This window comes from Sabethes cyaneus, chromosome 3, assembly GCF_943734655.1.
Source record: "Sabethes cyaneus chromosome 3, idSabCyanKW18_F2, whole genome shotgun sequence".
NCBI classification, from domain to species: Eukaryota; Metazoa; Arthropoda; class Insecta; order Diptera; family Culicidae; genus Sabethes; species Sabethes cyaneus.
In genome coordinates, this window is record NC_071355.1 from 231,845,089 (window position 1) to 231,868,883 (window position 23,795).

Here is a 23,795-nt window from a genome sequence, read left to right on the forward strand (position 1 = left end):
AATCTCAAGTTTTTAGTCTTGACCTTGAAATGCGGTCATACATATATATTAACCCTAGAGCGGTCGCGCTAGTGTACTGAGTACACGCGTTTTCGAAAAACGCGAAAAAATCATCGAAATTTTAATCAAATCACACCAGGTTTTGGTTGTATTCGAAGATCTACTCTTCCTCTTTCTAATGATGCCAAAATATAGAAAAAAGAAATAAAAAAAGTGGTCGAAAGATGCTTGTAAAAATGGTGTGTCCGCGCGCGTGTACTCAGTACACCAGCGCGACCACTAACGTAACTTTTTTGAAATGAAAAAAGTTACGCAAGCGGTCGCGTCGTGTACTGAGTACACGGCGGGCAATAACTCAAGTTTGTGAATAGATAGAAGGTTGCGACTTTCGACAAAGTTGCTTATCTAGTTAAGACACATCCCGTGATATACAACAAAATTCGGAACTGATTCGCTAGATGGCGCTAATAATGAAGCAATTAAATTCATTTAAGAATATTTTAAAACCGTAATGAGCTAAAAGGTTACTATTTACTACAAAGTTGTTTGTAAAGCCAAGACGCATTTGGTAACGAACTCTGAAGTTTGGAACTAGTCCGCTAGATGGAGTATACGGTGAAATTTAATTCATTTGGCGATATTTCCGAACCGTGACGAGATAGAAGGTTGATGTTTTCGACAAAGTTGTTTATCATGTCAATATGCTTCCGATGAAGGTAAATTAAATTCGGAATGAAGTAGTAGTAGGTGGAGATGATGAGAAAATCAAATTATTTTCGGAATATTGCGGAACCATGATGGCATAGAACACTGCTGTTCGCTACAAAGTGGTTTCTGTAGTCAAAACACGTTAGATAACGTATCGTTGTCCTTTTCATCATCGATTGCGTTGTCAATTCCAGTCAATCAACAGCTATTTTTATGGTTTCCTGAAAGAAGCAATTGATACGTATTGCTTCAACTTTTATCAAAAGACAAGATGAAGAGCACAGACTGATCAAAATGCTTTTGACGAAGCAATTTCGTCGTCTACATCGTCTATATAGAAATATCACCAGAACAAGATTCCTGGAAACCCGTGCTGCGTTTCCATCACATTCTTAAAAAAATATTTTAGAGTGTTTGAGTCCCTATTCTTCCCAGGGTCGCTAATAGGTTTATTCGAAAACCTGGCAAACACGAATAAATGTCAAAATTTGGCGATCAATTTGACCGATGGGGAGGACTTTTTCGGGAAACGTCTTGCCAGTTTTGATCAACGCCGGTACAAAATGTTGTCTGAAATTAGGAGCGATGACTCCTTTGCAGAACGGAAAAACAAAAATCTGGCAAAAATCTGGGACATTACCAAATATCTGGAAGATTTAGAACTTTGTCTGGCATGCAATAAAAAATCTGGTAAAATCTAGATTTATCAGCAAAGCAAAACCATGCATGGATATAAACGTCCTTCAGAACTTGACCCTTCTTTATCGATAGATATCGCTGCCGGTTATTAGAGTACAGGAAAATCACTGGGCTAGTGCAAAGATCCTATTAACTCTGAAGCGGCACCGCCCAGTCGAGACTCGAACATACGACGAGTGGCTTGTTGGGCCAGCAACGTATCCCGGAGTTAACTTGGCAGACAGGCATAATGGCAACGTTGATGCTTGCAATTATTAACGTATGCGTGATGATAAAACCAAAGCTATTTGTTTTGCTAACGCGACAACACGACTGAAGTGCACTCTCTTGATACTCATTTGCAAAACAGCTTGCTTTTTTCATTGGGCTCGAATTCTTTACTCTTTCCTTGTATTACGTGTGTGTTATTTCCTGTATGATATAAGTGACCGTAATAAGAATATTATAGAATTGTTAGGAATCTAATGTACATTTTTCATTCTCATTATCATAGCAGGAAATAAAACAAACAAATGCTCGTTTTGTATTGTTTTATGGTGTTTTAGTGTCAACATAATTCTAACATTCTAATGTTTAAAGCATTACCTCAACATACCATAGCAAGCTTCCCTAATAACATACTCATTATAAAACTGTACAACTAATTGTTATACAACTAATGTGAGTCATTAATAAATTGATTTAAATAAAAGTATCGTAAGTGTGCTACTTGGGTAAGTTGAATAAGTATCATGTATCCCTAGGTGATATGTGCATTATTCAGTTTGTCAACATTGTCGATGATTCACAAACTCTGTTTTGGGAAAATCGTCAAAAGAATACTATTTACAAACATTTTGGTGTTCTTTTCCAGACCAGATAAGCCATTTTACCGTTTATTCGACATAAGCTGAGATATCGCAAAAAGAAATATGATTTTACCAACTGCGACATCTAGCGGGACAGTTCTGAATTTGACCGATCATTTTCAAATTCGTCTTGTCTAGACACACAACTTTGTCAAAAACCGCCACTTTCTATCGTATCATGGTCATGAGATATCATCATAAGATTATAATTTGACCACGCGCGCCACCTACTGAGACAGTTTCAAACTTTGTTATGAATTTCCAAATGTGTCTTGTTCGAACAAATAACTTTGTAGAACACAATAACAGTCTATCTCGTCACGACTCTGAGATATTCCAAAAAAACTCAATATGCTCGTTATAAGCGCCATCTACCGTATCAGTTCCGAATTTTGTTATCCGCAGTCAGATTGATCTCGTCCAGATAAACAACTTTGCCAAAGACAGCAATCGTCTATCTCTTCTCAGTCCCGAGATATTAGAGATTCTAGTATCGAGATTCTAGAATCATTTGTTTTGGTCGCCATTTGCGCCATCTAGCGGATCAGTTTTCAAACTTTATTGTTCGTTTCCAGATGCGTCTTAAATTGATAAACAACTTTGTCGAAAACCGCAACCTTCTATTTCATGTCAGTCCTGAGATATAGGCAGTATTATTCGCCGTGTACTCAGTACACGACGCGACCGCTTATGTAACTTTTTTTAACGCGACCGCTCTAAGGTTAATATTTTTTGAAACGATGGTTCTACAATTAATGAAGGGACGGTAGGGGAAAGAAATGAAAATTTATTTTTCAAAAAATATTAACCAGATGTTGAGCCAAATTTTTAATAAGATTTCAAACTACCAACCAGGTTTTGGATCAGGTTTTGAACCATATTTTAGACCTGGACCGTATTTTGGGCCTGGAATAACTACATTTCTTATCAAATTTTATTCCAGATTTTATAACACATTTTTGAACAGCTTTAAATTAGATTTAAACCGGATTTTTGACTACATTATTAATTAGAATTTGGCCATACTTTGGACCAGATTTTGGACCTCAACCAGATGTTCCACCCCTATCAGATTCTCGACCAAATTTTGGTCTAAATTTTTTATCAAATTGGGCAAGGTTTCGAATAATATTTAGGATTTTGGATCAGATGTGGGATCAGATTATAAACCACATACTGGACCAAAATCTGATTTTGGGCCTGGACCAGATTCTGCAGCACATATCTTATCAGTTTTTGGATCAAATTTTGGACCAGATTCTCTAATTTAGGTCAGCTTATTAACCAGATTTTGGACCGCATTTTTGATCATATTTGAATCAGATTTTAAACCAGCGACCAGATTTTTTTTTTGTTTTTTTTTTTTATAGACGCTTTAACCCTAGGCGACCAGATTTGGGATAAGATTTTGAGCCGGATTCTGAACATGGTCCCAGTTTTGGACCTGGAATATAGCGTGAATCACAATTTTTATTAAATTTTATTCCAAATTTTGGAACAGATTTGGACTAGATTGTGGACCATCTTTTGGAACACATTTTTATCAAGTTGTGGATCAGATTCTAGACCTGGTTCCAGAGCATCGAACCGTGATATTGTGGCGACCTTGGCGAAGACCAGGTTTGGCACCCCCTCGCTTCTTAATTTAGTGTTCCTTCAAAGTTTATTATATTTTAGAATTAGACTGCCATACATGAGTCGTACAACTCCCTATATCCAATACTTCACTACACATGAGAGTGTCTTACTAAGATTTAGGTCATTTTTAGCGTCCTCTAGAGCTAGCGACCTTGGCCAACAGAAGCTCTGGCCAACTGTACGCTACGGTGCTGCTGTTATGAGCATGTGCTCCGTATATGTTATAATAAACAAAATTGATCGTACGATACAGATTAAAGTTTATTCTTTCAGCAATTCAAGCAAATGGATTTTTAAGGTTGTTAATCTCTTCTTCACAATCTCTAATCGATTGAGAAAAATTGTAAAGAAATAAATACATGTTTACTTACTCTTCCAACGCAGGTAACGCCGAACATATTCGAGTTCATCAAATCTCCGGTGAACATCATCGACTTGGCGGCCACCCTCAGCTTCTACACCGACGTCTGCCAGCGGATGGGTGAGCAGACGGGCTTGCTGGAAGCGTTCTCCATTGTCCGCATATTGCGGCTTTTTAAGCTGACTCGCCACTCGCCGGGATTGCGAATCCTGATACACACCTTCAAAGCATCGGCCCGCGAGCTGACGCTGCTCGTGTTTTTTCTGGTGCTCGGAATTGTTGTCTTCGCCAGTTTGGTTTACTACGCCGAAAAACTTCAGGTGAGTATGGCCGGGTTGCGAAAGGATTATAAGGATTACAAGCTTATATGTACGCGCACACAAGACACGGCTTCTTGCAAAGTTCACACATTCCAACACGGCACATTAATCATGTGGGAACAGACCGTGTCAAGAAAGCGGTAAGATCAATCAATCACGATTTCATGGCTTTTTCATAGAGCACGAACGAAATACCTTCTCCGATTAGCCGGCTGGGGAATAAAATCTGGGTCGAACGTAACGGCACGTGCGACAGTTGTTTGTTTGTTACCAATCAACGTGATTGCACAAACAGGACTGCGAAAAGTTGAGTTAGGTGTAGCAGATGGTTGTTCTATATTATTTCCTAGAATTTCGTTCCACCGAGTAAGGCTGGAAAAAGAGATCCTTTTCAAATGTGCATTTGTTTCATGATTGATATTACATGTTTATAAATATGCATGCACCTTTTTTGGAATTTGGAATTTCTTTGGGATTATCGCATGAGATAAAAATATTGCAATCAACTTTAGCAACACATTTCAGTGCTGCTTCAAAATAGAATCGATTTCAGGCTCGTCACAAGCGATACATCCTGACGCTTGCAGTCTGCCAGATTCGACCTAAGGGTCCATTAATCTTGCTCTCACATCATTCTCTTGTTGCATCAGAGACAGTACATGAACATAATCCATCACACAGCAGACAATCGTCCGAATAAATAATGATTTTTATCTCAATTCTGATGTATTCCACTTTTCGCACTCCCCTACATCTTGCCCACACTCATACCGGAAACACGACCGTACGTACAACCATCAGGACAATCCGGATAATCAGTTCAAAAGCATACCGCTGGGCCTCTGGTGGGCCATCGTCACTATGACCACCGTTGGGTACGGCGATATGGCACCGAAAACCTACGTCGGCATGTTCGTCGGCGCCCTTTGCGCCCTGGCCGGTGTACTTACCATCGCCCTGCCCGTTCCGGTCATCGTGAGCAACTTTTCCATGTTCTATTCACACACCCAGGTAAGCAAACAGGCAGTTCATTGCATCACAATCTTCGCTGAAAATTTAATCAATTCAAAGTGAATACACGAAGCGTCTGCGAGCAGCACAGGGGAAATCATGGCACGCCGGTTGTTCGAATCGAAGACGGAAAGATTTTCTGGCGAAAGCAAAAAGCAAACGTCGGAGTCGGAAAATGCAGCAACTTTCTGGCTCGATGACGGTAAACAGTCCTACCACTCACTGACTGTTGTCGATGTACTAGCATTTACGAGAAAAACTTTCCCCAAGATAAAGCTGTACATTGTTACAGCGCCGGCCGTTGCGAGCATTACAATGTGATTCCAGCAGCATTTTATGATACTGAAAATAGTTTCGACTTTATTCGAATTTCCATTCAAATCAAGCGCATTCGAGCAGGGACGGAAGTGCAATCCTAAAATCATCATTTGTGGGAGTGCACTTTTGGTGCGGTTTGGTGGACCGGCGAGGGAGAGAGAGACTGAAAAGATTACATTGGAATCGAATGACTTTCAACAAGCTTCGATTCGTGTTTGATAACATTTATTACCAGTTGGAAATAGTTTTATTTCAAAGTTTCGGTTTTAACAGTCAATTTTGTTTTGCGAAATTGTTGCAGTTTTCTCCTTGTTGAATGTCACATAATTTTCTTCTTTCTTCATCGACGTTGTCAGCCTACAACCGGTCTTCGTCATCTATCTGGTTTGAAGCTTGATGGTTTTTATCATCAAGGCTCGACTCCCCGTAAACATTTTAGTTTCATGATGCTGTACGGAAAACTTACGTTCCATTTCATTATTTACTGTTTACCTTTTTCTACCTCAGCTGCAATGATGAATTTTCGTTGCCGTCGTACTTTTTCTTTTTTACTCTACATTGGAAAACTTTACAGATTTTAACAACGCTTTCTTATGTGCCATCATGATACTCAACAGATGGCTTAAGAAGAAAATCTCACAATCTAGATTCTTTAAGAGATAATCAGTTGAACATCATGTGCCAGTAAAAGTTTGTTTTTGTTGTTAAAACTTGTACTTGTGGTTGAATGATAAAAAAAATTATCAAACCCGATCCTTGCCTAGTAACTTTTTAAGACCAGATTATGAGTCTGCAGGTGGTTTGCGGTGGAAATTTCTCTTTTTCCATCCAAGAGTCACGCCGCCATCGCTGCTCTTAGCTGTGCTGCTGAACGGTATGTTAATGACTCGAAGAAGGAAAAAAAAGTTTCTAAAGGATTATCCTTTCTCCGCCCCAGGTAGTTTCCTACAGGAACAATATACGAGGCTTTTGGTTTCCACTTTGTCGTAGAAACTTTCTCCTTTCTGGGATGGTTGGTCTTCCATCTTCAGAGACAAGCAACAAGCTCAAAGTAATGTGGTAGTAGCAGGATACTCTGCAGCAACTTTGCACAATCAACAACTGTTTACGTAGTTTTTTGCTTCAGCGACACAGGAACTGGCCAACGACTGACTTTAACTATACACATTTGTGCAAGTGGACTAAATTTCTGAGTTGGAAAACTATTTTTATCCAATTTATTTGTCGTCAACCAACTGTAAATTCACTCAAGTTAAACCAGCGATAAGAAAATAGGAAAGTTACACTCAAAAAAATCGCCATGTCGCATCCACGTGAAAAATCATGTAAACTTCTGTAGAGCAACTTACGTGAACTTCATGTACCAGTTAATGGGAAAATTGATAAAATTTACCGGGATCGCACGTAAACTAGTTAGTATGAGTGCGAGTTAACAACAATTCACGTGAATGTTACATGAAAAGTGTGATGGATGAGAATTACCTATGTTTTCACGTGAACTTGACGTGCTGATTTTTTTGAGTGTACATTTAAATTTAAGCTGAATTTTACATTATTTTTGAGCATCTTAGTAGAATTCACGGACCAACTAGAAAATTAGGAGCAAAATATTGATATTGATATTGATACTAAGAATGATCTAAAACAAAGTGAGTAATTTGCACACTTGGATAAAAAACTAGGCGCTAATTGATTCTAGAATCAGCTTTTTTATTGGACTGTACAGCGTCTCTAGAGAGCATTCCATGACTGTCAAATTACCCTAGTAATTGTCAGTACACAAATTTTACAGAATTTCACTTATATACTTCTTTTTGAATTTATTTTTTTCTTTTCTATTACCTCAATCTCTTTATTTACCTCCCCCCAGCTTTTTCTGATTTCTTCTTCCTCAACACCTGACTGTTCCTAACCTAACTTTGTGCTGTTTAACCTTCTTTCGCCTTGTCTCTGTCTTGTAGTTCTTTACTTTTAATCTTTATAGGAAAAAAGATTATTTTCAATTTGGTCTGTCTTCATAGCCTTTTCTTCTCTCTGTTTTCTTGTCTTCTCTCATATTTCTCTCTCTCTCTCTCTCTCTCTCTCTCTCTCTCTCTCTCTTATCCGAATTCATTTCATCGTTCCTTTTTTTATGTCCCGTTTTCGCCTACTAAGCATTGCTATCACTTATATCTCTTTAACTATACACATTATCTTGTCAATTTTTTCTGATTTTTCTCACTTCTCTCTTCTCCCTTTGTTCTTACTTCAATTTTTTATTTTGTCTTTTTATGTTCCTTCTTTTTTCTTTTCTCTGCTCTTATTTATCTCTTTTATGACTAAACTATTCTCTACGTTTCGTTGTCTCTTTTCTTATTATCTTCTGTTATCTTCATATATTCTTTTGTTCATATTTTTTCTCTCTTATTTTTCGTGTTCTTTAGCCAGTTTTTCTGGTCTTTCGTTTTTCTTTCTCATCAGAATTCCTTTGTCGTTTGTTTTAAACTTTAAAAAAATTTTCAAAGATTTTCAAATTTTACGAAATTACATAGCCTAAAATTTAAAAAAAATTACAAATTTCTGATTTAACAAAAAAATTTGTATGTGTTTTAAAATTTTATTTAAAATTTAGTAAAATTTTTCAAATTTAGCAAAATTTTTCAAATTTAACAAAATTTTTCAAATTTAGCAAAATTTTTCAAATATAACAAAATTTTTCAAATTTAGCAAAAATTTTCAAATTATAAAAATAAACTTCAAATTTTACAAAATTTTTCAAATTTTACAAAATTTTTCAAATTTTACAAAATTTTTCAAATTTTACAAAATTTTTCAAATTTTACAAAATTTTTCAAATTTTACAAAATTTTTCAAATTTTACAAAATTTTTCAAATTTTACAAAATTTTTCAAATTTTACAAAATTTTTCAAATTTTACAAAATTTTTCAAATTTTACAAAATTTTTCAAATTTTACAAAATTTTTCAAATTTTACAAAATTTTTCAAATTTTACAAAATTTTTCAAATTTTACAAAATTTTTCAAATTTTACAAAATTTTTCAAATTTTTTCAAATTTTACAAAAATTTTTAAATACAGTGGTAACCCGATTTTGTCACTCCCCGATTATGTCACTCCCCGATTTTGTCACCCCCGATTTTGTCACGTTTTTGACCCGATTTTGTCACCCCCGATTTTGTCACGTTTTTTACCCGATTTTGTCACGGTTTTGATTTATCAAAAGCTTAGTTTGAAAATCATTTTCAAACATGTCAAGTGTGTTAAAACACTGTGAAAAGAACTGTGTTGATTTTTGTGGAGTTTCCACAAAAGTTGTTTCTTTTCTCCACAACTATAATAGTTCGAAGGTCACTTTCTTTGGCAAAGTTTTTTATAATAATCTTCTCAAAAATATTGTAGAACATTGTTTTACTCTATCTCTTACTGCTTGAAAAATAAATTTTCTATCTTACTTTTAGGGGGGTTAATCAATAAATCGTTCATACCATAAGAAAGAGCTTTTTACGCTGTGAAATTTCTCTGAACGTAGTCAACCAGTATAATCAACCATTTCGGCGCAATTAAAAAACGCGTGTTTTCATACTTGTGGGACCTCACAGCACAGGTGACAAATGTCCACAGAGAGGTAGAAAGAAGTGCGAAAGGTCCTAAAAGTGATCAGAATGAAATATATGTAGTTCGTTCTAAGTTATCTGCAAAAACATAAAAATTGAAAAAATACCCGATTTTGTCACTGTCCCGTTTTTGTCACCTCTAAATTCATCATGGGGGTGACAAAATCGGGTTATTACTGTATTACAAAATTTTTTAAATTTTGTAAAATTTTTGAAATTTTACATAATTTTTCAAATATTACAAAAATTTTCAAATTTTACGCATTTTCTCAAATTTTACAAAATTTAGGCCATTGCAAATCATTTTCAAAGTTTTTGTCACACCCCCCACCCTCCCCCTTGGAAATTGGCTTGAAAAATCGGGGGCAAAAAAATAATTTGTAGGATATGAGTCAAATTTTTTTTTATAAAATCAAGTATCTGTGGGCTCTACAGTCTGAAAAACTCGAAAAATGAGTGTACAAGTTGAGTTAACGCTTCTAGCACGAGACAGAAATGGAAATTCGAACAATGGAAATTCCGAAAATTGTTCAAAAAATTTTCTTTCGTTTTGGTCTTTTTTCGTAGATTCAAAACAAAAACGAAAACTTCAAAAAATAATTTGCAATGGCATTATTTGATAGATAAAATTCATCTCACTTCAACTCGGGTTGAATAAACAAATTCGTTATACGATAAGCATCCATACACTGCTAAAAAAAATCCTTGGAAAAATCATTGAAACACATCGAAGCTCTCTTCCTCACCTGTGCATATCTCATTGGCTCTTGGAATAACTATCGAACTATCAATAATAACCATGTTTCAGAGCAGGGTTATTTTCGACAGAAGGTGAAATAACCATCGAAATGTCAAATTTTAACTAAAAAGTTAAAAATTTCGCGAAATGGTTCACAGCCTTAAAATATTAGACCATCGCAAACTAATTTTAAAGTTTTAGTCACCCCCCCCCCCCTTTGGAAATTTGCTTGAAAAATCGGGGGGCAAAAAAATATTTTGTATATGTTAAATTTTTTTATAGAATCAATTGCCTTTGGGTTCTACAACTCAAAAAACTAGAAAAATGAGTGTACGACCGGAGTTACCGCTTCTAAGTTGGAACACAAAACAGAAATGGAAATTCAAACAATGGCATTTCTGAAAATCTGCAAAAAAAATCATTCATTTTTGTCTTTCTTTTCGTAGGCTTTTGCTAGGAAAATAACAACGTCTATGTTGAAAGCAAGAATAGATTTGGTTTTCACATTTAAACTGTAATTAAAAATGTTTAGAACGCATGTTTTTTTTTGGATGGAAAAAAACCTCTTTGGGTTTTTTCGCCCTCCCCCATTCTACTGCCCAGCACCGGAAGGACAAAAACTTTTTAAATTAAATTAAATTTTTAAATTTGTAATGGGCTCTCAAAATTTTTCAAATTTTACTATATTTTTCAAATTTTACAAAATTGTACGTCACTTTCCCTTTCTTCTACTCATTCTTTGTATCTTTTCTCTCTCATCTCGCCTAAGTAAGAATTGCAAAGCATTTCTACATGGTTTTGCTTAAATTTTATAAAGGTTTTATTTCGGTATTAATTATTACCACTGGTTTTATTATGGTATGACGCAATACCAAGAGGATGCGAGTCAAAACACACTTATATCTAGCTATAAAACTATAATATAATAAAACTATAATAAAACTGTTAATAAAGCAGACTTAGTAGTTGCTTATATTACAACGATAAAACTAGTTGGCTGCACCACTTCTCGTATAAACTTGCGTGTGGCGTAGCAATACAATATAGCGCACCAATCCAAATTGTTTTTATTACGATTACTTATCAAACCACAATAAGGCCATTACTAATATTTAAAAAAGTTTTTGTCCTTCCGATGTTGGCCAACTGAAGAGGGAGGGAGGGGAGGGGGTGAAAAAAACAGAAAAAGAGATTTTTTAATCGAGCAAAAAAAAATTTTTCGAATTTTTTAGGCTATAGAGTTCACAGACAATTGATTTTATAAAAATATTTTGACTTGCAAGGCAAATAATAGCGTCCATATGAAAAGCAAGAATAGATTCGGGTTTCGCGTTTAAACTTTAAGTAAAAAGTGCCTAAAACGAATATTTATTTTTTGCTAGTTTAAAAAAACTATTTTTATTTTTTTCGCCCTCCCTCCTTCAGTCGGCCAACACAGGAAGGATAAAAACTTTGAAAAACATGTATAATGGCCTTATTATCAATCAGTTTTTCTGTCACAGGAAGCAATTAGAATGATTTTGATAGAATTTGAGATTGACTAACTGATTGTATTTGTTTTACTAAAATAACCAGTTTTCAAAAATTGCAAAACGATGACGGGTTGATTTTCTCCACCTAACATATAAAAATGCACTATAAAATTTAATGCGCATGTGCTGCAAACCAACGGAGACTGCTGAAAATTTATAAGTTAATTATTCTATGGGGTATTTTATTATGGTCACTATAAACCAAATGGATCGGGATGATTCGACAATAAAATTTTAACTTTTCTGTTTACGGATGTATTTTCAATTTACCAAAGCTGGCGGACCGATTTAGATTTAAAGATTTGAAGTTTTAAATTCTTTGGAGATTTTTGAGACTGGCAATTTATCCATTTTTCTCTGTGATTCAAATCCCTTAAGCTTTCTTGTAGTTCGTCTGTGAATAAGGTAAAAATCAAGCAAGTAGCAGGGGATATGGTCATCTATCACCCAAGTCAAGAAGATATAAAGTTCGATCCGGTTCTTTACCTCACAAACTTTGGCCATCAACAAAACGCAACAGGCGAATTAGGCGGGCTACAAAAGTTTCACACCAATCCAAGTGGATCAACAACAGGGTGAGCCTCCACTTATAAACTCCAGCGTTCACCTCAAAGTTTTTCGACGTGCTGTGGGTTGGTTTCCTCTGCTGCTCGTTTAGACAAGCCACGCCTGCCCCAAGCGGGTAGCGAGCGAGCAAGCGGAGGAAAAAGTAGGCGGCAAAATTTGACGAGCATTTTTTACCACCGAAAGTGTTGCACTGGCAAAAACCTTGCTAAAGACAACTTTTTCTGTTTGACTTGATGGATGGAAAATAAGGCGTTGTCGACGGATAAGGAACATGCTTCGGAGCTCTTCCCCCAAAGGATGCTTTTAACGACTTTGAATGTTTACTTTCTGGGGTGAAGACGTTAAACTTTTTATGATATGTTTACGTATATCAAGACCACTAAATTCCCACTTTTCATTCTACTTAATGTTGATAGCTACATAGCTACTGATAGCTATGTTCAGTGTCCAATAGGATACTAACAGCGCTGATCAACATAGCACTTTTCGAATATAATTTGTAATATATCTGATTTAAAAAACATCTGAATAGAACGTTCGACATGAAAAATGGCAAGTCCTTAGTAGATTATTTTCATATCGCATTCGTCCAGATAAAACTAATTTTGCATAAAAATCGTCACTTTAGCTTCTTTTAATTGTATTTACATGGAAAATTAATTATTAGCGTGATCCCATCCGTTTTTACGACGTTCCCCATTAGAGGGTTGCAAACCTCTGGAAAATGTATCCCTCCATTTGGGAATGCATAGCCATTACTTAGAAAATTTAATTGTTATCCTTTAGCATCCGCACATTACACGAAACGGATGAAAGCGTTGCCGCGTCCAGCTGCAGAGACAATGTTAAAACTTGAAGGTCGTAAAATTTTAGCGTTAATACCGTGGTTGGAATTCCGCTCATGATATTTAAAATCTTCTGAAGGAAACAGAAAAAACTAATTTAGAGCCATAAAAATGAGCACTTTCATTTCAGTCGGTAAACTTGCTGCAAAGAGGAAAATCATGATTTAATCAGATAGCGTCCTTTATACACAATGTAAATTTACACTCTACCCCATAGTTTAACCGAACAATAAAATCTCCTCGCCCCCTTCAATTCGCTTCGACCGTACGGTCCGTAGATCGCCAACCGGATTGCTGCCACCCCATTCGCTCCATCGCAAATTATGCCACTACATATGATCATTTTTATCTCTCATTCGGTTCTTTCCTTTTATCTTCCACCCGCCCCGTACCGCGTACAGGCACGCTCAAAGCTACCGAAGAAGCGCCGGCGAGTGCTACCTGTGGAACAGCCGCGACGCAAACGGGAAACGTGCGCGGCCAACCGGAGGGTGAACGCGATGAAACACCAGCACGCCCATCCCACCCATCCGGCAATCTTTAAGGACGCTTTCGGGGGAGCGAAAATCGGTAAGTTTGCTTGCCTACCGGGGGAGAGCTTTATTTTTCGCCCGGCCGGCCCGGTTTGGATATCTGAGTTGGTGGAGCTTTTTGCATCATGAAAAGAAACTTGTGATAAAAGCTGCGGCTTTCAGTCTGGGCTTCAAATAAACTTTTGCTTAAAAAGCGCGACTGACGAAACGTTAATTGTTTAAGTGGAAAATATTTGGTGAAATGTAATTGATCTTAGTAATTCATAAAATGTTTAAAGCAATAATACGAATATAGCTATAATATAACTGTTTCTCATAACCTGCATAAGAGTCATTTATCATTACTTGTTTTGATTTTAATTTTGTGATTTTCTAGTTAGAGAAATGATGCTGATGGTGCAAGCTCCACACAATAAGGCTCGCTGATGAACTATTCATTATTCTTCCGCTTTTTAAGGAGAAACATTTTGTTCGTTAACCTCACAAAAATCAACAATAAAAAAGTGGCAAAAATATACGGCGATAAGTAGCAATAAACTTTGAAGAAAAAACTGCAGTGCTACAAATTCTTCTTAAATTTTCCATTAAACATCTACTGCCGTTCATTCCTCGTTTGTAAATTGTATCATTTTCAAACGAATGATATATCTACAAATACATAAATGCGACCGTGGGTATGCATGTATACTCAACGCTCTTTTGCATAGTTTATTTTTACGGTAATTTTTAAATTAGTGCGTTTTTATAACGTTTGTCAAGTTCAACCTGGATATAACAGTGATTTTAGGATATGAGCAGTTATTTCGACGATTTTTGTATTTTGTATAGTTGTTTTTCTGTGATTAACGCGGTTTTCCTATGACGAGTCTAGATTTAACACGGGTTACGTCAACTTTTTAATTACCGCCGATTATTGCACGTTTATTTCCACACCCTTTTTAAGTCGTGTAAAAAAGGCTTGAATGTATGTACGTTTATATCACAGGCAAACAGACATAACTCTTGGAAGAAAAATCAACAAAAATTATCGTACCTCACATTTAGCCTGAACACTAGCACCATCTATGATCGACATTCCCAAATATCAAATAGCAACATGGGTATCCCTCGAAGTAGCGAGTATTTTTTATGGGGAATTCCTCTTCTTTCGTCAAAAAGCGCCACTTTGACCAAAACGGAGACATTCCCAACTAAGAACAAATTGGAAATGACGGTTTAATCGGTACGAAGAATGGAAAACGAGTGTTATGTCTGTTTGTCTGTGGGGGAAGCATGATCATACTTCAGGTTAGGAGCGGCTCACGACAGCGTCTAATCCGGAGCGGGCGGCTGAATGAAGGACTGCGTTATCTCGGAACTAGACCTAAAATGGCAGCCACATCACGAGACTCCGTAATGTGGCCCTAGAAAGGTAAACTAAGTAAATCTTAAATACTACGAACAATTAAGGAAATTAGACTCGGAACATTCGACTTGGACAAAGGCGTCGAAATAGGGACATGGATAAGATGCTTGGTAAAGCGAAAAAGCGCCAGAAGGAGGACAGAGATTGTGAAGAGCTAGAACAGCTATTCAGGGCTAATGAGGGCTAATCGAAGGCTGATTTGTGTAGCCGACAGATGAAAGCAGTTCTTCGATGAGCATCTCAATGCCGATATAACACAATTTGGGTTATAATACACTCTTATGATGGGATTTAAGACCAACATTGTTCACGAACACCGTCATAAGAGTACAATAAAACTCACATTGTTGCTTGGGCTAGAGACAGAACGGGAGTTAACTTAGGAGTGCCTACAAACGGTAACAGCGTTCCGGCTTCCGATCTCAAAGATTTCCGTCGAGAAATCGGTCTGCTGAAGAATAATAGAGTCACCGGATAGGACCGATTCCCAGCAGAATTCTACAAAAATGGCCAAGCATCACTAGCACTGGCACTTCTCTGGATAATTTCAAGGATTTGGGAGACAAATCTTCCAGAAATGTCTGGAGTACAACGCAACGTGCCCACGCATCATATTTTCGTAGATTTCAAGGCAGCATACGTTACAGTCGAGCGCGAACAACTTTGGCAGATAATTCATGAAATGATTTGCTACGTGCTTATTTCGGGGACAACTTCAAATCACTCAGAGAGTTGTGGCAAGAGGATGGACTATCCTGTTTCCTATATGTTATTCAACATCGCTATTAAAGATGTGATCCGGCGAGTGGAATGATTGAAACGAGAGGTACGATCTTCAGCAAGAGTAGTCGACTCTTAGCCTTCACAGACGACCTCGACATCATTACTAGACACTTTGGCACAGCGGAGGAAATCTAGACCAGACTAAAAACGAAGGCTAGGTGGATTTGGTAGCAAATCAATGGGTCGAAAACCACATGTATGGTATGAAGGAGCTCCAGAGAAAACAACTCCCACGGACAGTAACTATTAATGGTGATGAACAGGAAGTGGTTGATGACTTCATCACCGACAATACTACGAGTATGGATATTCAACTATGCATTCAAGCATTCAGGGCCTACTTTTTGCTAAATAAGATACCTTGGTCGAGGAGCATTCGCCGCCGCACAAAGCCGACGATGCGAAAAACGCTAATCAGACCAATAGTCCTCGTCGGACTTCCCTAGTAGCACAGTTTTCGCACTGTGGTTGCAGAAACTTATTTACGATTAGAATTAGTCTTAACTGGTTTGCCACAACCGGTTTGTAACAACTGTGCTACTAGGGCTGAGGTTTTAATTTTACTTACGGAAGACGTATGTGCACTAATTGAAAGACATACGTGCCGTATTTGAACAAAAAGTGTTGTGGAATATTTTTGACGAAGTACAAACGGAAAGCGGAGAAAAGTGTAGGCGTATGATCCCCGAACTGCAGTTACTACTTGGAGGGATTCCCCACACCACATCGTAAAGGTATCGGATGACTGCAGTGAAATCCGTTCTAATTAAGAACCCTATCGGCACCAGGAACAGAGAGGTGGGTCAAGCAGGTTGAAGCCGACTTGCATGTGTCGAGACACGCAACGAATTGGCGGCGAGTAGCCCAGGAACCAGGACAGTGGAGAGGAATTTTTGATACGGCAAGAGACATCCCGGATCTCCACTGATATAAAAAGAACAAGTTATCCTAAACCCAGGTGTGCCACAAGGCAGTCATCTTCGTCCGTTACTTCCCGTACTAGTGATCTCCTATAGGATTGGGCAATATTCCCGAAAGGATCGATAATTGGATATCAATATCAAATCCGCCGCTTTACCGATATCGTCGATATATCGTTCGTGAAGCATCGATATTAGATTTATCGATACTATTTAAGGCGGCATTCTGGGATTAGGAAATGCTACACAAAAAAGGGATTCATATAAATTAATCAATAAAAACAGCTCTATGTCGGGCACATCTCTTTGTACGGAAAACTGCACTCGTGCACCACCTGCCACAGCTGTTCGCGCCCGCATCGTATGCTGCTCAGGAATCCACAAAAATATGATGGGTTGTACTCCCGATACATCTGGATGACCTGCTGAAGAATAAATATTTGATCGGTAGTAGCACGGGCCTCCATAAAGCCCCCCTGGTTCTACCCTACGAACTCTCCTGCCACCGGGGATAGACGACGCAAGACAATCTGGGAGAGCACCCTGTTGGTGGCTTTGACCAGCGTTATGCTGCGGTAATTACAGCAATCTATCCGAGATGGGACAAGCCACACACTCAATTCACTCGTCCGGCAGCCCTCAAACCTAGGATTGGGCGATACCGTATCGATACCCGCGATATCGATACTCGAAGACCGATATTTCGATATATTTCATCGATACTTACGACGTCGATATTATGCTAAATCGATAATTTCATCCCGATACTGTTTTGATAGCGGGATATGCAGCTGAAAAAATATAAGCTAAAACTAGGCCAGAAAATGCTGAAGAAAGCAATATTTTAAGGATTTTTTCTGGTGCTGTTTTCTTTTCAGGTATCTACTAAGCTTAATTCTCAAATTTACTTTATTGGAATTGACTCTTATGCAAAACCTTGAACAATGTCACTTACATGTTTAACGCTTATTGTACAGTAAGTGCATACGATACGCGATTTTCAGCAATTCAGAACTGACCAGAGAGCACAGAGAGTGTGGAGAGTGGGCGCTGACAGCATTAATAAAGACTCCAGCTTTTTACGCGCCATAATACCGGTGAAAGAGGCAGGGGAAGGACAGAGATCGAGAAGAGCTAGAACCGTAAAGGAGCAACTCCTGGCGGAACTCTGCAGGAATGGCCAAGAACCGCCAGCAACGACACATCACTGGATGGTTTGAGGGCTGCCGGACGAGTGAATTGAGGGTGTGGCTTGTCCCATCTCGGATAGATTGCTGTAATTACCGCAGCATAACGCTGGTCAAAGCCACCAACAGGGTGCTCTCCCAGATTGTCTTGCGTCGTCTGTCCCCGGTGGCAGGAGAGTTCGTAGGGTAGAACCAGGGGGGCTTTATGGAGACCCGTGCTACTACCGATCAAATATTTATTCTTCAGCAGGTCATCCAGATGTATCGGGAGTACAACCCATCATATTTTTGTGGATTCCTGAGCAGTCGGGCGCGAACAGCTGTGGCAGGTGGTGCACGAGTGCAGTTTTCCGTACAAAGAGATGTGCCCGACATAGAGCTGTTTTTATTGATTAATTTATATGAATCCCTTTTTTGTGTAGCATTTCCTAATCCCAGAATGCCGCCTTAAATAGTATCGATAAATCTAATATCGATGCTTCACGAACGATATATCGACGATATCGGTAAAGCGGCGGATTTGATATTGATATCCAATTATCGATCCTTTCGGGAATTTTGCCCAATCCTACTCAAACCATCCAGTGATGTGTCGTTGCTGGCGGTTCTTGGCCATTCCTGCAGAGTTCCGCCAGGAGTTGCTCCTTTACGGTTCTAGCTCTTCTCGATCTCTGTCCTTCCCCTGCCACTTTCACCGGTATTATGGCGCGTAAAAAGCTGGAGTCTTTATTAATGCTGTCAGCGCCCACTCTCCACACTCTCTGTGCTCTCTGGTCAGTTCTGAATTGCTGAAAATCGCGCATCGTATGCACTTACTGTACAATAAGCGTTAAACATGTAAGTGACATTGTTCAATGTTTTGCATAAGAGTCAATTCCAATAAAGTAAATTTGAGAATTAAGCTTAGTAGATACCTGAAAAGAAAACAGCACCAGAAAAAATCCTTAAAATATTGCTTTCTTCAGCATTTCCTGGCCTAGTTTTAGCTATTATTTTTTCAGCTGCATATCCCGCTTTATCAAAACAGTATCGGGATGAAATTATCGATTTAGCATAATATCGACGTCGTAAGTATCGATGAAATATATCGAAATATCGGCCTTCGAGTATCGATATCGCGGGTATCGATACGGTATCGCCCAATCCTAATCTCCTACTTTCATCGACAGAGCAAATATTCTGGTATATGTCAAACTGTTCTTACTAGTCAACACCGCCAGTTTTTTTGGCTTGTTACAAGATTTAGTCAACTTCGGCAGATTCTGTGTTGGCTATGGGTTGTCAGTAAATCCTAGGAAATGTTTTGTCTTTACTACGAGAACATCACAAATTCAATATTGGTACAGCTATGAACAGATATTCCACAAGTGACATTGTTACGGGAGTTAGAAGTTATGTACGATGAAAAGCTCTCGTTCGCCAATTTAGTTAGGGAATGTTTACAGATGTTTGCACTAGTACGTCGATTATCCCGCCAACTGCTTGTAGATCTGGACACCGTGACTGCCAGACTTAAAATAAGGGATGTTCTCTTTTTTGTCAGTGTTTTATGTGGTCGAGTAAGAAGCAAGATGTTAAGCGACAAATTGAGTATGAACAGGAGCCCCGCTGTTCTACGTCGGTGCAGAACTATTGACCTCCTCTACGAAGCAGAAATTATTCGCAGCATGAGGTGACATGTAAGTTCATGAACGAGTTCAACGGATTTTTAAATTATAATAACCTTGGATATGACACCGCGCATGTTACGACGACGTCTCGGTTTGTATTATAGAGGTCAATACGGTGACCCTGAAAAGAGCCGTTCGATTCGATGTCTCAAAAACGCAAACACCTTTCGAATAAGGTTTTTCGAGATTACTTCGGAGATTTCTTGATGAAAATTTGGCTCTATCACTAGAGAAAATATAGTATTTTCCTCTGAAAATTATTTGCATTGCCCGAAGTTGCCCGGAATTGAAAAAAAAGTTTTGAATAGTCGGAATTTGTTTTCTTAAACATTTCATAACTCATCAACTATCCCAAGCAACAATTTGGGTTTTATAATACTCTTTTGATGGCTTTTATGACCGAAATTGGTCATGAAGACCGCAATAAGAATGCAATAAAACTACAATAATTGTTGCTTGGGATGCGTCCTAGCGACAAACAGTCTTCAGAGAAAATGTTTATTTTAATATACTGAATAACTTTGTAGAAGATTTGAAGGCAAAATTTGTTGACTCTTTGGTGTAAACACTACATATCTTCAGAACAGCATGGGGCTTGTTTTAAAACGTTCAGTCTCTACGAATCTCGTTAATTTCGTTCCATTCTACCTGCGCAACATGAATAAAGGAATGTACAATGAAAGCAGCGTTTGATCGGGTGTATCACGGCATCCTCCTTGCCAGGCTTGAGTCGCTGGCAGTTTCCGCATCGTTCTGCAAGTGGCAACAATAGTACCTAACACACCGTAGGATGAGTGTAAAGATCGGGTCCGAGTTTTCCGACTCATTCTGCAACATCTCTGACGTACCACAGGGTAGCAAACTTGCACCTTTTCTCTTTTTTATAAATGAACTATCCGGTCTCTGGTCACCAGGCTGTCGGTCTTTTTATGCCGATGATATAAAAATTGTTAAGGTAATTAAAATAGGGCCCAAATGGATTAAACTGCAACGCTTAACGGACAAAATTGAAGATTGATGCTCGAGAACGTGCTTGCCGTCAGCACCTCAAAGTCACCACCACCTATCACCGGAATCGAAGCAACACAGAATTTTGTTTACGGTATGCTTTGTGCAGTCTTCCATGGCGTGATCCCAGAAACTTTCCGCCATATGAGGAACCTTGCCGTTTGCTTCATTTGGAGACTCTCAAAAAAAGACGTACCAACGCTCAAACCACGTTCTTGGCTAGGCTGCTTTTAGAAGATATTGGCTGCCCCGCCCTCCTGAATCAACTGAATTTGTATGCTCTTGAACGCCACTTCAGAACTAAGAAATTCCTATATCTGCAGGGACGGAATGCAAACTTTGGACGACCCTATCCGATTTATGGCAATCGCTCCTCCAGCAAATTTATGTTTTTAGAATTTTCTTCTTGAAAATCAAACAAACATACTTGAACAGTTTTTCATTCTGTGGTTAACAAAATTTTGTAGACGGTTGTCGATTATTCAATCAAAATATTTATCCAAAATGAAGCATTGCAATTGTACTCGCATACCTAATTATTTTCGCGACGATACTTAAGCTCAACTTTCAAATTTTACTAATTAGCTTTCCCGCGTCGGAAACCAAACTTGCTACAAAAGGAGGGAAGTTAAAATGCACCTCCAAGACAAAAAATCACCGCTCATTCTTTTGCTGACACTGTGCTGTCTCCTCAGAGGTTGTTCCTTTTTTACTGGAAGAGACACACATACATACACATTCCCCGGAGGATCCGCTACGTAGCGAAATCATTAACAGTAAATTATCGCCGACAAACTATTAGAGCGCAACTTAAGTCAAGAGTTGCTCGTCTTATCACTCCGACTGCACCCACAATGTAGCTTCCCGGCCGGTTGGTAAGAAACAAGATCCCTCCTGCCTTGTGCGAAGACTTGTGGTGTCAAGCAGGCAGAACCCGAAGTAAAGTTGTAAGCAACGGAAAACAAGTTGTACATTTTTTTCAACATCCTCTTGACAGGGCAGGACCTTAACTGCACCGCCGTCTACACCGTAAGACACAATCTTGCTTCGTGCCGATGTGTAACAGCGGCTGGTCCAACTAAGCGTTAGTGTGTGGGTGTGTGTGTGTGTTGAAATAAAGGTGTGTTCAAGTAGAAAATGGATGGTTTTGCTTACGCTGCCAAGCGGCCGACGACTCGACGGTTGGGTGCAGACCGGTAATGAGAACCGGAAAGCTAAGGACTCTCTTGAGATGGCGGCGAAGATAGTGCTGAATCATGGAGGGTGGAAACTTTGTTTTTGCCCGGTTAAAGTTTACTTGTGATGACGGTAATTAAAATAGCTTTTGACAATGGCAAACTACTGAAGTTTTTAACCGATGGCTGACTTTGTCATCCGAGTTTTTTTTAACTTATAAATTATCCAGCTGAGGTCAATGTTGTATAGCGGTTTTACCGCTATTGATAACATAAATTAATGACTCAGCGTACACTCAATCAGTCTCAAGTTACCAGTTATCATGATGCCAATTTCATACCGTCCAGATGTTACCGACCGAAAGAATTCGATCCTTTGTTTTACTTCATTTTACCATAATCCTCCGCATTCTCGCTGTTGCTCGAATTAGATTACATTCCGATTGCGATTGCTACTAATGGAGGGAATGATATCCTAAATATTGCTACCGCTACTTTTACCAACGAAGCGAAAAATTGATGATGCTGACAACAAAACAGCCGGCTCGATATTCTCAGTCATTTCGTTGCCCATATCGGCCGACCGGTCCGTGGCACAAATGGCGTACAAATTGCCAGTCATCCCTCGTGCGATTGGTTATCATATCTTATTCCATTATAACCCTACTTTTTTCTCTCTCCCCACTTTCATTTCCCAGGACACGTGAATGGCGTAAACGTGATAGGTCTCACCTTGCAAGGACCGTCCGTTCCCGGTTTGGCCGTAATGAAGCCACCCTCCCTTATGCAGCCAGGTATGTGGGCAGCCGCACAATTTTGAACCCCCGATTGGCATGATTAACCAGCACTAATTAATCAAATAAACTTTCTCTTTCATCTTACGGTGCTGATCGTGCCGTGTCGCTGCGTCGATTTGCGACGTCCCGTTGTTGGTCACGGCAGGTGACTTTATTAATGTTCCCCAGCTGAACTCGCTCCAGCCCCGGCAACCGACGACCGGAAATGTGGATTTATTGCTGCCATTACAGCCGAAACTGCTGGTTCCGCTGGGTAAGAAAAACAACGAAGCATTATTTGCCCCTTAGATCATGTCCGGTAGCCGCCCAGTATTGTCCGCAGCCACCCTCCTAACCAATTGCTTTTGTGTTTCTAATTTCTGCTTCCACAGTGGATCGTCGGGATGGCAATCGAATCCCAATGGGAACGACCACAGTACCGACTATAGCGACGACGATGATGATGACCAATGCAGCAGCATCCAGTGCAGTGACGACGTCCGCCCTGCAGCAGGAGCAGATACCACTGGAGCCGAAAGTTACCCTGCAAAATGATTCGTACTCATCGGACGGTGGTCATGATTGTCCCAGTGAGGACGAAGTCTAAAGGTTAAAGCTTTACCGGTGTTGAAGTGTTCATTGCATGCGATTGGAATTGTACGGTTTCTGTACTGACCGTTGCTGTTGCTATTGCTGCTGTAAGTACTGCCTACTAAAAGGACAATGAATGCGAGTCAGGGTGGAAATTTTCCCTCTTGTTGCACTGGTTGCATTGCTTGTGCTAAATGCCATTAACGAGAATAGTTTGGAAAGTAGATAACATAAATCATTGATTAGAATGGTTGTTTTCGAACACAAATAACTGTGCGGCTCCAACCGAAATGCTTTCGGTGGAGCCGCATGGTTATCCACACTAAAACGCAAAACAAAACAGCACCGTATCTTCCGAGCAGAAGTCAAACTTTAACCAGTAAGGAAGGGAGAAAAACTTCATCTTCAGAGCAGATAAATGAGAGTGTAAAAATCTGTTACAAGCTGTAACGAGCGTAGAAAAGAAGAAGAAAAAATAAGGAAAATCATTCACAACTGTACTGGCACATTATTATGAGGAGCCGTCGGGAGCACCAAGGGTGGCAGG

The 23,795-nt window shown here is 38.9% G+C and overlaps 1 protein-coding gene across 1 annotated transcript in view; it reads left to right on the forward strand.

Moving 5' to 3' along the window:
• Window positions 1-23,264, forward strand: part of LOC128740867 (potassium voltage-gated channel protein Shaw-like) — a 57,417-nt gene extending 34,153 nt beyond the window's left edge. Inside the window, exons 6-11 of the mRNA XM_053836438.1 lie at window positions 4,278-4,574; window positions 5,376-5,585; window positions 13,602-13,770; window positions 22,580-22,675; window positions 22,824-22,931; window positions 23,050-23,264. Coding sequence (XP_053692413.1) covers window positions 4,278-4,574; window positions 5,376-5,585; window positions 13,602-13,770; window positions 22,580-22,675; window positions 22,824-22,931; window positions 23,050-23,264 — 1,095 coding nt within the window. The remainder of the gene's footprint in view (window positions 1-4,277; window positions 4,575-5,375; window positions 5,586-13,601; window positions 13,771-22,579; window positions 22,676-22,823; window positions 22,932-23,049) is intronic.
• The last annotated feature ends 531 nt before the right edge of the window (window positions 23,265-23,795 follow it).